The 15,051-nt window shown below is 36.7% G+C and overlaps 1 protein-coding gene across 2 annotated transcripts in view; it reads left to right on the top strand.

The window, feature by feature from the left end:
• Positions 1-15,051, top strand: part of LRPPRC (leucine rich pentatricopeptide repeat containing) — a 103,717-nt gene that overhangs the window by 67,530 nt on the left and 21,136 nt on the right. For both annotated transcript variants that reach the window (XM_060169847.1, XM_060169848.1), the window contains exons 26-29: positions 3,472-3,540; positions 4,344-4,434; positions 11,787-11,929; positions 12,070-12,175. In XM_060169847.1, coding sequence (XP_060025830.1) covers positions 3,472-3,540; positions 4,344-4,434; positions 11,787-11,929; positions 12,070-12,175 — 409 coding nt within the window. The remainder of the gene's footprint in view (positions 1-3,471; positions 3,541-4,343; positions 4,435-11,786; positions 11,930-12,069; positions 12,176-15,051) is intronic.

The raw sequence follows: 15,051 nt of genomic DNA on the forward strand, positions 1-15,051 counted from the left end.
GATGTCAGTTCTCATGCAAATTCATACCCCCCTCCCATGAGTTAGTTTACTTAGTATTTTCTGTAACACCTGGATCATATTTAGTTAATGATAGTTAAACTGTTAGTTTGACTTGCTCAGACATATTTTCCTCCTTACTAGACCATGGTCCTTAAGTCTGTCTCTGGAGATTTTACAGAAGAGGACAATTATTGAAAGGTTTAATAATTTCCATGATACTCCTTTTTCTCCTTGCTCTCCTGGCTATGGGGATAAGTAGTTGCGTTCTTGCTGTTTTTGTTTGTCCCATACACCTCGTGCACTTGATTTTCCTCCTACTACTCCAGCTAAAGGACATGAAGCCAGAGTAGTTGTTTGTTTTCTATTTTCCATTTCTAGCAGTAATGGTAAGAAAACTCAGAGCAGGTAAAAATCACTATTTTAGTTAAATTTAAAATGATTGCCTTTGAGATAGAGTTTGAAGTAGAAGAATCTTCATCTGTTTTCACTTTAAAGGTAATAATTACTTGATACCTATTTTCACTAGTGTACATTGAAGCCTATTATGATAACAAATTTACATCAAGGTAATATAATGAAATTAATGAAAATTATTTTTTTATTTTGGATTACTTTTTTTCTTATACAAGTGAACCTAGTACTGAATTGGAACTGCACAAAGAGTGTTTTGAAGCACAGTAACCCAGGTGGAAACAAACATGCTGTATTTTGGTTTTGGTGTTTTTTTTGTTTGTTTGTCTGTTTGTATTTTTGCCTGCATTGGGTCTTCGTTGCTGCGTGCGGGCTTTCTCTAGCTGTGGCAAGTGGTGGCTACTCTTCATTGCAGTGCGCGCAGGCTTCTCATTGCGGTGGCTTCTCTTGTTGCAGAGCACAGGCTCTTAGGCGCATGGGCTCAGGAGTTGCGGCGCACGGGCTCTAGGGCACACGGGCTTCAGTAGTTGTGGCGCATGGGCTTAGTTGCTCCGTGGCATGTGGCATCTTCCCGGATCAGGCATCAAACCCATGTCCCCTCCATTGGCAGGTGGATTCTTAACCACTGCGCCATCAGGGAAGTCCCTTTTTTTTTTTAATTACAGTAATTACTTTATCCTCACTGTCTATTAAATAGATTGTATGTAACAAAAACAGGAAAAATTAAGAGTTGAGTTCATTGTTTTAATTAAGCAGTAACTGGTTTTGTTTTAATTAAGCAGTAACTGGTTTTGGATAAGTTACATTTAGCATCCCAATTAAAATTCTATTCTTCTCCATGTTTTATTACATTTTTCATTTTTACTTTAAATTTGCAATGTTTAAAATTCAATAAGATGTTAAGAGATAAGCCAGAAATGTAGACTATTACAGAAGCCTAGGAGATTTAGTTAATCTGACCTAGATGTTGTTTTGATGATTGAGATTTATTTTTGAAAACAGTTCTCAATTTCAGAATGAAGCACACAGCTGCCGTATAAGTCAGTTGTCCTGCCAGTGACAGGCAGATTAATCAGCCACAAAAAGGAAGAGTTTGCCATAAAAGTTGTGCTAGTCAGATCATTGGCATTTGGATGAGACATAATATTGAAAGTTATAAGTGAATGTAGCTCTTGGATTTTGCCATGTTCTAAAGAGGATTATCTAGTATTTTTTCAAGGGCTTTTTGTATACATTTGATGTTGGCTTCATTTTCAATGTAATGCATGTGAAACAAAACAGATAATGTGAGAAAATCCTTGAGTAAAAATTGGGTACAAATGTAAATATTAATGATGTTTGAGAATATATATCAACAGTTAATTTATTCAACATTTATTTCGTGTATCGCAAAATGTGGGTACTTGCACAGTTAGAATGAGAACACTTATACAACTTCTTCTGTACCAATTTTTCTGTCATTCTACCAAAACTCTGAGGTGTTAGTTCTTGTGTCAGTTTTTAATTTAACATTGTACAATACTATTTTTTAAAATTTATTTATTTAATTTATTTTTGACTGCATTGGGTCTTCGTTACTGTGCACAAGCTTTCTCTAGTTGCAGCGAGTGGGGGCTATTCTTCGTTGTGGTGTGCGGGCTTCTCATTGCGGTGGCTTCTCTTGTTGCGGAGCACGGGCTCTAGGTGCATAGGCTTCAGTAGTTATAGCACGCGGGCTCAGTAGTTGTGGTGTGCGGGCTCTAGAGCGCAGCCTCAGTAGTTGTGGTGCACGGGCCTAGTTGCCCCGCGGCATGTGGGATCTTCCCGGACCAGGGCTCAAACCCATGTCCCGTGCCTTAGCAGGCGGATTCTTAACCACTGCACCACCAGGGAAGTCCCTACAATACTATTTTTAAGAAATAAAAAGTAATGAGGGGGCTTCCCTGGTGGCACAGTGGTTGAGAGTCCGCCTGCCGATGCAGGGGACACGGGTTCGTGCTCCAGTCCGGGAAGATCCCACATGCCGCGGAGCGGCTGGGCCCGTGAGCCATGGCCGCTGAGCCTGCGCGTCCGGAGCCCGTGCTCCGCAACAGGAGAGGCCACAACAGTGAGAGGCCCGCGTACCACACACACAAAAAAAAGTAATGAGGACTTATAAATAAGAGATCAGATGTGAGGGTTGCCTGGTGTCGTCCACAAAACTGAGTGGAGAAAGCAGTAAATGTACGTCCTCTGGACTGGAGCAGCCAGGGTAATGAGTATGTTGTTTTCTTATCATAATGCTGGGAAATGTAGTATTTAATAGGGAAGCCCTATTACAGATGATGAAAATACTGGAAGTAGAGTGACAGATCCTTGGAATTATATGTGAAGTGGTTTGTCTTTTATTTCAGTATCCAAAATTGTAAAGTAATTGTTTTGAAGCCAGAGTTATTGACTAAACCTTAGTAATTCCTAATTGAGGCTATAACACACATCTCAATTACTGAAATAAACTAAGACTATGAACTAATTTTAAGTACTTAGCTTGTTTTTAGTACTTAGCTCTTTAAACGTTTAGTTTTAGATACTAGGCAAATGTGTGGTAATCAATACTTTTATCACTGATTTTTACAAAGCATGTTTCTTTAAAAGCCATTGGTTTTATCATTGTGACAATTGTTAATAAGTCAACATAACATATTAATAATTTTTGCTTCCTGAATCTATTGGGATCTCTGAAGTTGTGTGTGTGTGTTTAATTTGACATATTTTGGAGTTTTTTAGTCCATCATTTCAAGGTTTGTTTTTGAGCTACAGAAAGCTTAACCATTTTTAATAATTAAAGATTTATGGAATGAAAATTGACCTACAAAGTAACGTTTTGAAATAACCCAAATCTTCTAGACACTGGTTAAGTATAGGTTGTTCTAATCCTAAAGGTCTTTGATAACTGTGGGATTAAGTTGTAGGTTTCTTTTAGTATATACATTTGGCAGGGAGGAAGCAGGGTCATTAGAAGGAAAACTATTTGTCTTTGAGGGAAAATTAACATTTAGCTAAAGCCTTACCTGTGTGCTGTATGATTATTTTATTTTACAGACTCCAGGCATTAGAGCTCGGCCCACAAGACTTCAGTGGTTTTGTGATAGATGTATTGCAAGTAATCAGGTTTGTGTTTAATTTCTGGTCTCACTCACCTAAAACTGTGAGTAGAAAGCAAGTGTCCTACATGTCCTGTGAGCGTTTGGGGAGTTCAGGTGATGCAGCATTGCTTATCTTGGTTGTTTTCCAAATAAGCAATAGCTTAATTCTGGTTTCTGAGGTCCAGTGGAATCCCTAAAAATTTTAACTTTGGCTCTGAAGATTTTAGCTTGCTTCATTCTACTTGTTGGTTTGAGCAAGCTAATGTTGTTTCTTTGGCAATTTAAATCTGCTTCAGTCGTTAGTGACCAGAGGAGTCACTTGATGGGAGCCCATTGGAGTTTCTACTTTACCTCTACTCCAGCACAGATATCTGTTCACATCCTGCCAAGAAAAAGCCACAGGGAAAGAGGAGTTTAAAGTTTGGGTGGAGGAATATTCCTATGAACAAATATAGATATACTCACTGAGTCCTCCACCCTAAATATCTTTGAATTCTACAGAATACTCCTTTGTGGAGGTTCCCTCAACTAGATAATTATTCATGTGTGTTATTGACTCCAAAGTGTCCTTTAGCTCTTTAACTTAACATTTAAAAAAAATTATGATAAAATACATATAACATCAAGTTTATCATTTTAACTATTTTTAAGTGTACAGTTTAGTGGCATTAAGTACATTTACAAAGTTGTGCTCAGTCCTTTAACTTTTGAAGTGAAGTTAATCTGCCCTTTGGGTAAAGTTAATTTGAAGGATTATTCAACTGTGATTTGTCAACTATAAAATGTCCTTTACACAATCTAGATCCATCTGTTAATCTTATTTTTAAGGTTGAAACTCTAGAGAAATTAGTGGAGCTGACACAGAAGCTATTTGAGTGTGATAGAGACCAGCTATACTACAGTCTGCTAAAACTATACAGTAAGTAAGCTGACTATTCCTCGTGTTTTCATTTTGAGACATTTATTCTATGGAAGGCAGTGGCCAGAAAGGAATATCAGGCTGTGAGGAAGCTCTAGGGGTTGTCAAATGTGGAGTCTTAAACAGAGGCTCACGTAGAGGCCAGATTGAATTTTCTCACAAAATGTTATATTGTATCACTAGACACCCTACAATCTTCATAATTTCTGATGTTCTTGCTGCAATAATGAGAAGGTGAGAAAAATCTTCATCAGAGACACAGAATTTAATAGGAGTTTTTGAGGAGAGACTATTCTTTGTTTTCTTTTAATTTAATTTCTTTAGTAGATTTATTAGTCACTTCTATGAATAAGTAATCATTGACATGTTCATGTATATAGATCTTTTTCCAGAAAAATGCATATTGATGTACAAACTCATTGCTGAACAATTACTTTTTAAAATGTGATTGTATTATAATATAGTTTTGACTCAGTTCTATATTAAAAATGTTTTTCTACATTTTTTCACCTACAAATGGCTACATTGAACAGATATACTAGAATTTACTTAGCCAGTATCCTACTGCTGAATAGATTTCAGTTTTCCATATTATAAAATAACACTGCATTAGTCATCTTTGCATCTAATCTTTGTTAACACCCTTAATTGTTTCCCTAGGCTGAATTTGTGTTTTTATTAAGGGTTAAAAGTGATGAACTTTTCTGAAACGTTTGACCTCTATTGTCAAACAGTACTCACTCTAGGACTGTGCAGTCTCTTAGGGTATTTGGGTAGAGAGGAACAATACTTAGAATAGTCAGTGACCTTTCTTCCTTCCTTTCCTTCCTTCTTTTTCTTCATAGATATTTGATCTAGATTTCTTCTTCTCTTTTTCTTTTGGGAAGTTTTCCTTCACCAAACACAGACAGCAATTAATAAGGTGATTTTATTTGTCTTTTTGAACTTGGGTTTATTGTCATTGGAAGCTTTGTCTTACATCTTGATGGTGTATGTAAAATAAGACTTGCTGTAAAATTTACATTTCATTTGTTGGTTGCATTGACATACCACAACGTAATTCTTAAAACTTTGGCTTGAATATGATCAGATTCTGGCACACAATGCTCAGGCTGTTGTTGAATGTATAGAATTTACAAACTTAGGTTTTAGGTATTTAGTCCTTAATTAGTGGATTATAACCTGTATTTGAGTGCTGATTCTCCCTCCTTCCCCTGCTTTTTCTTACTTTTGAAGAACTGTTTCTTGCTTAAATTCTAATTTTATGCAAACTAAAAAAAAATACTAAACTTATATGTCCAGATGAATCTCAGCCTTTAAAATCATCCCCATAAGAAGACTATATAAACTTTCGTTCAGAAATACTCTGAAGCCCTTACTGTGCTAGCCGTTGAGGTAGGCACTGCAGATAGAAAGGTAGTGCTCTTCAGAAGAGTTAGACCTGAACCAACACTGAGAATACCTTGGGGTGAAAGAACAGCTGTAAGGATGCATGAGGTACAGCGGTAGTCCAGGGAAGGATGAGAGGCAGCCAGCCTTACGGACTTCCTTCTCCTCTGCAGATGACCTTTTGCTGTTGCTTTTTTAAAAAGAAAGAAAAGAAAAAACAACTTTGAAGTTCATCTTAAAATTTCCTTTAGGGATAAGCAGGAACTCTTATAAATAAACTCTGAGGTTTATTACCCTTTTCTTTTCTTTAATCCCCTCTATCTGTTCTGATGGACACCCCGCTTCCAGCTCTGTATTTGAGCCAATAGTCTGAGGCGCTCTCCTCTCCTTAGCTGAGGAGCCTCTGAGGCTGAGGTAACATGAGGGTGGCCTCTCATGGAACTGGAAGCTGGAGGAATCATTATAGGGAAGTATACTTTTTAACCCAGTTTGTTTACTTCCCAACTTCTATACGGCTATAAATCAATAATGTGGTTGTGATAACCCTGATCCTTCCCTTTCTGAAGAAAAAGCAAGGTTTCTCCTCCTGAGACCTGGCCCCCTCTGTGTTGCCCTCTGACTTGGACCACTACTTAAATATGTTAAATAAATCACTGTGGACTCAATTTATTTGAAAAGGAACATACAGTATGGAATGACATATGAAATGTGGCCCTGTAACACATGAAAAAAATCCATGTTTTAGATTGTGGATTTCTGAGAAAATGATTTGTTTCACCTATTGGAATTTTTTATGAGCTCATTCTTTTTCATGATGTAATTTTCACCCTTGAAAGGAGTTCATTTAATTATTTGGGTTTATTTGTTAAAGAGCAGTTTTGCTTGTTTATTTTAAAACAGTACCTTTCACACAGGTATACACACTTATTTTGTTGTGAGTTACAACATACTACAGAAACATGCACAAGACAAAGATACATTGCTCCATGGTTTATGACAGCAGCATCCATATGACTATAATCTAGATTAAGGAATAGTAAATGTAACTCTTTTCATCCCTTTAAATACTAGCTGACCTAAACCTGTTTTCATTTTCTACTTGTTCCATATAATATGATGTTCATAGGTGGTCTGTTACAAGAATCAGCCGTAATTCAAACTTCAGTTCTATCCTTTCTAATACATTTTGACCTTTCATTGTGATAGTCTTGTAAAATTAGTTCCTAAACATTACATGAATGAAACAACTCCCTCACCTGCATATGTACTATTATTTCTAAATGACAATACTATAAGGAATATTTTATTTCTAAATGACAGTATTTTCACCTTCTTAACCATTTTCTTATATTTGAAACACTTCAGTTTCTTTACATATACAAAGTAAAGATAGTTTATTCTTTGTATACATACAGTACTCTAGCCAAAACTAAAGCTGTCTTACATTCATAATTTTGTAATAAAAATTCTTTGAATCTGTTTTTAAAACCCCAACATTTAAAACCTGAGCATTTATCCTAAGAAGTTATTTATGTGCTATTTTCTTCAGGTACTTATGACCACTGACATTTCTTTTTACACTGTGTGGTCTTTTCCCCCCCTCCAGTATTATACAAATACAACATGAATATATTCTAAATTACTGAAGATTCAAGCAGTACAGTAGTGTACAGAGCAAAATTTGGAAATGTCATTGTGCGTCCACACCTTAGAGTTCACTTGTCAGTGTCCATCCTTCCAATTAATTCTCTCTACATTTCTATCCATGTATTTTTTTTACATATACACCTATTATTTTGATTGTTTAATGCTCTACATGTTTCATGCTCTGTGTTCTGTGGCTTTTTAAAAATTATTATGAAATAAATTCACAGGAAAAGATATATACTTTTTCTCCTCTTTTTTCTTTTAATTAATTTATTTATTGATGACTGTATTGGGTCTTTGCTGTGCACGGGCTTTTCTCTAGTTGTGGCGAGCGGGGGCTACTCTTCGTTGCAGTGTGTGGGCTTCTCATTGCGGTGGCTCCTCTTGTTGTGGAGCACGGACTCTAGGCGCACGGGCTCTCTAGAGTGCAGGCTCAGTAGTTGTGGCGCACGGGCTTAGTTGCTCGGTGGCACGTGGGATCTTCCTGGACCAGGTCTCGAACCCGTGTCACCTGCATTGGCAGGCAGATTCTCAAACGCTGCGCTACTGAGAAGCCCTGCCTTTTCTCCCTTTAATTACCAGCTTCAAGTGCTGGTGTCCCTGGAACCTCCGAAGTTGATCATTAAAATTTTTTTTAATGAGTTTATTAATTTTTTTTGTATATTTGTTTTTCAGTTTGTCGCAGCCATTATTCTTTTGGGTGCTCAAATTGTCCCATCTTTGGCCACTGGGAACCCCGTCGCATCAGCTCCTGTGTCATTTGACACACCTCATTAGTTTGTTGTGTTTTTTTTCCTGAAATACCTTTTTTTTTTTTTTTTTGCGGTAGGCGGGCCTCTCACTGTTGTGGCCTCTCCCATTGCGGAGCACAGGCTCCTGACACACAGGCTCAGCGGCCATGGCTCACGGGCCCAGCCGCTCCGCGGCATGTGGGATCTTCCTGGACCAGGGCACGAACCTGTGTCCCCTGCATCAGCAGGCGGACTCTCAACCACTGCGCCACCAGGGAAGCCCGAAATACCTTTTTTAAAAAATAAATTTTTTTTAACATCTTTTTTGGAGTATAATTGCTTTACTTTGTTGTGTTAGCTGTATAACAAAGTGAATCAGCTATACGTATACATATATCCCCATATCCCCTCCCTCTTGCGTCTCCCTCCCACCCTCCCTATCCCAACCCTTCTAGGTGGTCACAAAGCACAGAGCTGATCTCCCTGTGCTATGCAGCTGCTTCCCACTAGCTATCTATTTTACATCTGGTAGTGTATATATGTCACTGCCACTCTCTCACTTTGTCCCAGCTTACCCTTCCCCCTCCCCATCTCCTCAAGTCCATTCTCTACGTCTGCGTCTTTATTCCTGTCCTGCCCCTAGGTTCTTCAGAACCTTTTTTTTTTTTTTAGATTCCATATATATCTGTTAGCATGCAGTATTTGTTTTTCTCTTTCTGATTTACTTCACTCTGTATGACCGACTCTAGGTCCATCCACCTTACTATAAATAACTCCATTTCGTTTCTTTTTATGGCTGAGTAATATTCCATTGTATATATGTGCCCCATCTTCTTTATCCATTCATCTGTCGATGGACACTTAAGTTCCTTCCATATCCTGGCTATTGTAAATAGTGCTTCAATGAACATTGTGGTGCATGACTCTTTTTGAATTATGGTTTTCTCAGGGTATATGCCGAGTAGTGGGATTGCTGGGTCATAACCCCATTAGTCTTTGAGAGGTCCTTATTTTCAGGCCAAACAAGACCATCCAGGCTTACGTGGCATAATTCCTGTCCCAAACCTGGAGTCCTTATTTTAGAGGGGAATGATATTTAGAGACCATTATCAGGTTATTGACACATGGGGAATTTAGAAATTGCCCCATCCTATCAGTAATATGTAAAAATTTATCAGCTTTGTAATTAAAATCCTGATCTCTAGAAATCTTCATCTCTTAGTTTAAATACCATAGAAACCCCATGTGAAGTGCCAGCTGTTGTTACACACTGGTCAGATAGCCATAAATGAAGCCCCATAACTATGTCTGTTCCTGTAAAATTCACTGATAGTGTCAAAAATCTTTGGTTTTATAGCTTAAGAGTTCTCAAATCATTTAGTAGTCAGCGCTCTTGTTCTTTAAAGAGGACACAGTGAGTTCCAGGAAAGTGATGGAATTATTGAGGGAGTGTCCATTCCCTGGTCACAGCCCAGGTTTGTGGCTGTTTGATTCTTCAAATAACAAGTATGATTGTTGTTGTCTTGGTTGAAGGAATTTTAAGCCCCAGAGGGATACTATGAAAGAAAGGCCATGGCCCTTCTGTGCCTTCGTGAGAGCACGGCTGCAGATTTTGGCACTGACTAGTTTGATTGCCTCAAATTTTTGTTATGTATTCTGTGATCCAGGTACATTTCCAAGATTTTTTTTTCAAAAAAAAAAAAGTGTCTATCTCTCAGTTGTTTTATGCTGTATGCACTGTCTAGTTCTCACCTGTATTTTGAAAAAAATTTTCTTGTTACAAGCTGCTAGTCCATTTGAATAGGTGCATCTCTGTTATATCTTGTCCTCCCAAAGTAGAAGCTTTTCATATAGTTTGTGCTTTTTTAAAAAGAATTACCTTCCCAGAGTTCTTTCAGTCTGAAGGCAGAGTTGTACCTCATCCACCTCTTCACATAACATAATAGTTATGTTAGCTTAAAAATTAATCTCTTTAAAAAACACCTTAGCAGGGCTGTTCCCAGCGCTTGGAAATCTTCCCTGTGTCCCCCACAGTCCATAGTACTCTTTGGCACAGAACAAAAGTGGTTCCCCTTTCCCCTTCTACAGAATTACAGATTTGGGGGCTTGGGTTTTTGTTTTTAATTTATTTAATCAAATAAACTAAAGTGTATTTGATAACCTTTATGTATAAAGTTTTATACATTAACGTACTTGAAAAATTACTCTTGAATTTTACATTACATGAGAACATTTTAATGAAGGAAAAGCATAATTATCTTATGAGAGTCTTGCTTTGAAAATTGATTGTAAATTTAATAAGGGTTTTATATTAGGCTGATTTTTATTGTCAGAGTATGTATAAAATCACTCTGAACTTTAGGTTAATTTCTACTGTTTGGGCCACCTTTCAGCATATTCCTTATGAAAGTTTGGGCTGCAATCTTTGTATGACCCCTGGGAAATACTCTGCTTGTTATCTTTTTCTTTATTGCAGGTTTCTGATGGAGTGTGAATGTGTTTTGTTTTTGTTCTTTGAGTTTTTTACTGCCAGGAGTCAGTTATCAAAAAGCTTAGCTTTTCAGTTTTAGGGTGGGAGGGAAATCTAGGAAAATTCCATGTGTTTTAGTATTTTGGTATTTTTGAGAAACAAATCTACTCATGTTTTCTGGAACATTTGTGTCCTGAAACACACCCTCTTCCTGGAGCTGACCATACACCATTAAGATATTCCTTATTCATATTAGCAAATTTTTTTAAAAAGGCCACATTTAAAACAGTACTTCTTTGTGCCTAATAGGTATATTGAATTTATTGTCATAAGACATTTTTCGTATTTTGCTCTAGTTTTTCACAAGCAGAAATGGCTTGATCTTTTCTTTTTTCAAAACCCGTTAGAATGTTTAAAAATAAGTTCTTGATTCTTAAGTCTTTGCTATTTGTGAAGACTAGGTTACCACATAGAAGGAACTAGATATTTCATTATGAAGGAAGCTGCCTATTTCTTTCCAGTAAACTTCCTGTGATCTTACTTAGTCTGAGGGCATTATCAGAAATCTATTACACACTGACATAGAAATTCTTCAAGTTGACAGAAGAGACAGAAGTCTCCCTACTTAACTAAGGGAAAAAGGTTTGTTGATTTGTCACTTTTGACAAAAATCATACATTTGCACACTTTCAATCATTTTAGACCTTCAGCTGTGTACTGTACTGTATATGTGTATCCCATCGTCTTTCCAAAGTCTACTGGTCATAGTTGAATTGTTACCTGTTTCTGATTTTGATTTTAACAGTGGGCAATTTCTCAGTTACTTTAAAAAGGTAAACTTTGTATCAACATGATTTTCAAAGTTCTTAATAAAGTGTGGATTTTTTTTCTATTTTTTAATAGGTAAGTAATTTCTATGGTTTAAAATTCAAAAGATACAAAAAGGTATACAGAAAGAAGTCTTCTTACCTTTGGTCCCCAAAGGTCTTCTTCACCCTGGTCCTTTCCCTGGAGGCAATGTTTGGAATACTTCCTTCAGCATCAAATAAAAATAGTTCTAAATATTGTCATGAATTCTATTGAGTACATTCATTAATTTCTGCTTATTTTTACAGAAGTGAATGGTGACTGGCAAAGAGCTGATGCTGTCTGGAATAAAATGCAAGAAGAAAATATTATTCCTCGTGGAAGAACATTAAGGTTATTAGCGGAAATCCTTAGGAACAGTAACCAAGAGGTTCCATTTGACGTACCTGAGGTAATTTGTTTTTAACTGTAAGCATAACAGATTTTGTTGTTTGTCTATAACTTTAGGTTATAGATTAGCCCAGCTTTACAATGAAAAGGTCACTGTTGTGTTTACCACTTTTTCTTTAATTGAATAATTTTATTTTTAAGTTGTGGTATGAGGATGAAAAACATTCCCTGACTTCATCACCCTCACCTGTAGAAGTTAGTCTCCAGAAAGAGCTATTGAATGCCTGCCACAGGAAGAAAGACAAAGGTAAACGTGTACACTGGGGTCTTCTTTCTGATAGCAACATGGGATCTAAGCCCAGCAAATCATTAGTGATCTCGGGTAGAGATGGAACTTAAATTGTATATATTAATTATTTTCTTTCATTTTTTAAGTTAACAAAGACATTTTGGGACAATTGGGAAAATTTAAATATCGACTGAGTAGTGGGTCATTAAGGAATCACTCATTTTATTAGATACGATAACAGCATTATGATTTATAGGAAAATGTCCTTAAATTTTGAGATCTATAATGAAGTATTGAGAAATGGGGAAAAAAATCAAGATTTCTGTAATTTATTTTAAAGTACTTAAGCCATAAAAAAATGGTTAAACAAATCTGGCAAAATGTTAATTATTAGGTGTAGGTGATGGGTACGTGGAGGGGGTTATTATACTATTCTTTATATTTTTCTGTACATTTGAAATTTTTCATAATAAAAACTAAAATAGTGCATTTTTCAAAAATTACACTTTGAAAATAGCATTATCATTAATTTTTTGGCAAGTGTATTTGTTACATATTTTTACGTGAAAGCAAAAAATGATTAGGGCATTAACCATCAGTGTGTGTTAAGCTGTATCTTGAGGTTGAAGGCAGGTCATGAGCCCTGTTTCTTGCGTTTCTTCCCTTTCTTCAGCGGTAAACTTACCTGAAGGTATGCCTACCTCTATTGTGACTACTTTAAAATTTCTTTGACCATCTTGAGCCCTCTGATACAAGCTTGCCTATCACATTCTAGATGTTTTCATTTAGACTTCGTTGTACTCTCCCCAGATCATATATTACTTTTGTTTCCTTCATTTTTGTTAATTTTTCTTCATAGAATGCTACTGTTACCTTTAACTCCTCCAGTTTTTGTGTACATTTTCAAGTATGCTTTATGATAATTTAACCATTATGCAGCAGATTTTCTTTTCATTTTAGTATTGACAGTTTTGAGCTCCCTTCAGTAGGAAGTCATCAATTTAGAAATTTATAGAACCTTTTAATTTCTTTTTTTTAATATTGTACTTTTAATTTAATTTTATTTATTTATTTATTTTTGGCTGCGCTGGGTCTTCTCTGGTGCGCACTGGCTTTTCTCTGGTTGCGGCAAGCGGGGGCTACTCTTTGTTGTGGCACGCGGGCTTCTCGTTGCGGTGGCTTCTCTTGTTGCAGAGCACGGGCTCTAGGTGTGTGAGCTTCAGTAGTTGTGGCACGTGGGCTCAGTAGTTGTGGCTCGCCAGCTCTAGAGCGCAGGCTCAGTAGTTGTGGCACACGGGCTTAGTTGCTCTGTGGCATATGGGATTTTCCTGGACCAGGGATCGAACCCGTGTCCCCTGCATTGGCAGGCAGATTCTTAACCACTGCGCCACCAGGGAAGTCCGAACCCTTTAATTTCTTAACTAGAAATTTTGTGACACTGACATAAAGTGTCTGAAGGAGGAATTAAGTTAAGCTCTTAAGCTTGCTTAATACTGCAGAGTAACTTTATTCTTTCTGAGTCATTTTCCTTTGTTGCATATTCAGTCTATATATCCTTGAGTCTTTCACCATGTATCTCTTAAACCTAAATACAAAGTTCATTATTATCAATACTATTTAAATATTCTAATGGAATTTTGATTTGATTGAAATGAATGTAAGGTTAGTGTATACTTCCTGTTTAAAGATTCCAAAGCTCCATATATTGCCTTTTTTTAATTGTTGTTTTTATTTAAGTAAAAACATTTTAACCAGCTAACTAAATGTAATGCAGTGTATATTATAAATGTAAAGATATACCCCTATTCTAGTTTTTTTTTAATTTTTTAAAAAAATAAATTTATTTAATTTATTTTTTTGGCTGTGTTGGGTCTTCATTGCTGCGCGCTGGTTTTATTTGCGGCGAGCGGGGACTACTCTTTGTCGCGGTGCACAGGCTTCTCATTGCAGTGGCTTCTCTTCTTGCAAGAGCATGGGCTCTAGGCACGCGGGCTTCAGTAGTTGTGGCTCGTGGGCTCTAGAGCGCAGGCTCAGTAGTGGTGCACAGGCTTAGTTGCTCTGTGGCATGTGGGATCTTCCTGGAACAGGGCTCGAACCCATGTCCCCTGCCTTGGCAGGCGGATTGTTAACCACTGTGCCACCAGGGAAGTCCCCTCTTCTAGTTTCAATATACAATTTACATTTATCTAGTTGGTTTCATTCTGTTAATTCTGCAGAGGTTTGAGTTACTTTTGTGTATATCTCAGAATTGAATGCTTGGCAAAATATGAATACTTTGAAAATTGAATTCAAGACTACAGTTTTAGAAAACCACTAGTAAGCTTTTCTAGATTATTTTGTTACCTTAAATATTCAGATTGTACTTACTGTGTATTTTCATTCAGCAAAGTAGTGAACTATTATATACGCTTGTTGGGATGTAGCCAATAGTTGCAGTACATCATAACGTCTAAGCTCTATTAAAAGGAAAATATATGCATTATGTACTGAATGATAGATTCTGTCTTTTCTTAGTTAACATACAAATATTAAGATCATAACCTTTTTCTCGTTTCTCTGAATTTAACTTGAAAGTTAACTAAGTTTTTGATATTGTCACTTCAGTTTAATTGAAGGGCTAATTCAAACTCCCCTAACTTGTAATGTAATCACAAGCATAATTTCTGCTTGTTTAGAAACCTCCAAAGTAGCTCAGAATGTTCTTCTGAGCGTTAATATCATGTTCATTCCTATTTGTGTGTTCTGTATTTCTTTACATGGAGCTTTATATCCATAAAAGTTCTTATGTGATAGTTCAGTTATGCCCCTTCTTTATTGTGATGTGTTTATACACACCGGAGTGTGGATTGTAGTTTCAGTTGGATGTTTATAGCCAGGCAATTTTATTTCAGAAA

Source organism: Lagenorhynchus albirostris, chromosome 13 (assembly GCF_949774975.1).
Source record: "Lagenorhynchus albirostris chromosome 13, mLagAlb1.1, whole genome shotgun sequence".
Taxonomy (NCBI): domain Eukaryota; kingdom Metazoa; phylum Chordata; class Mammalia; order Artiodactyla; family Delphinidae; genus Lagenorhynchus; species Lagenorhynchus albirostris.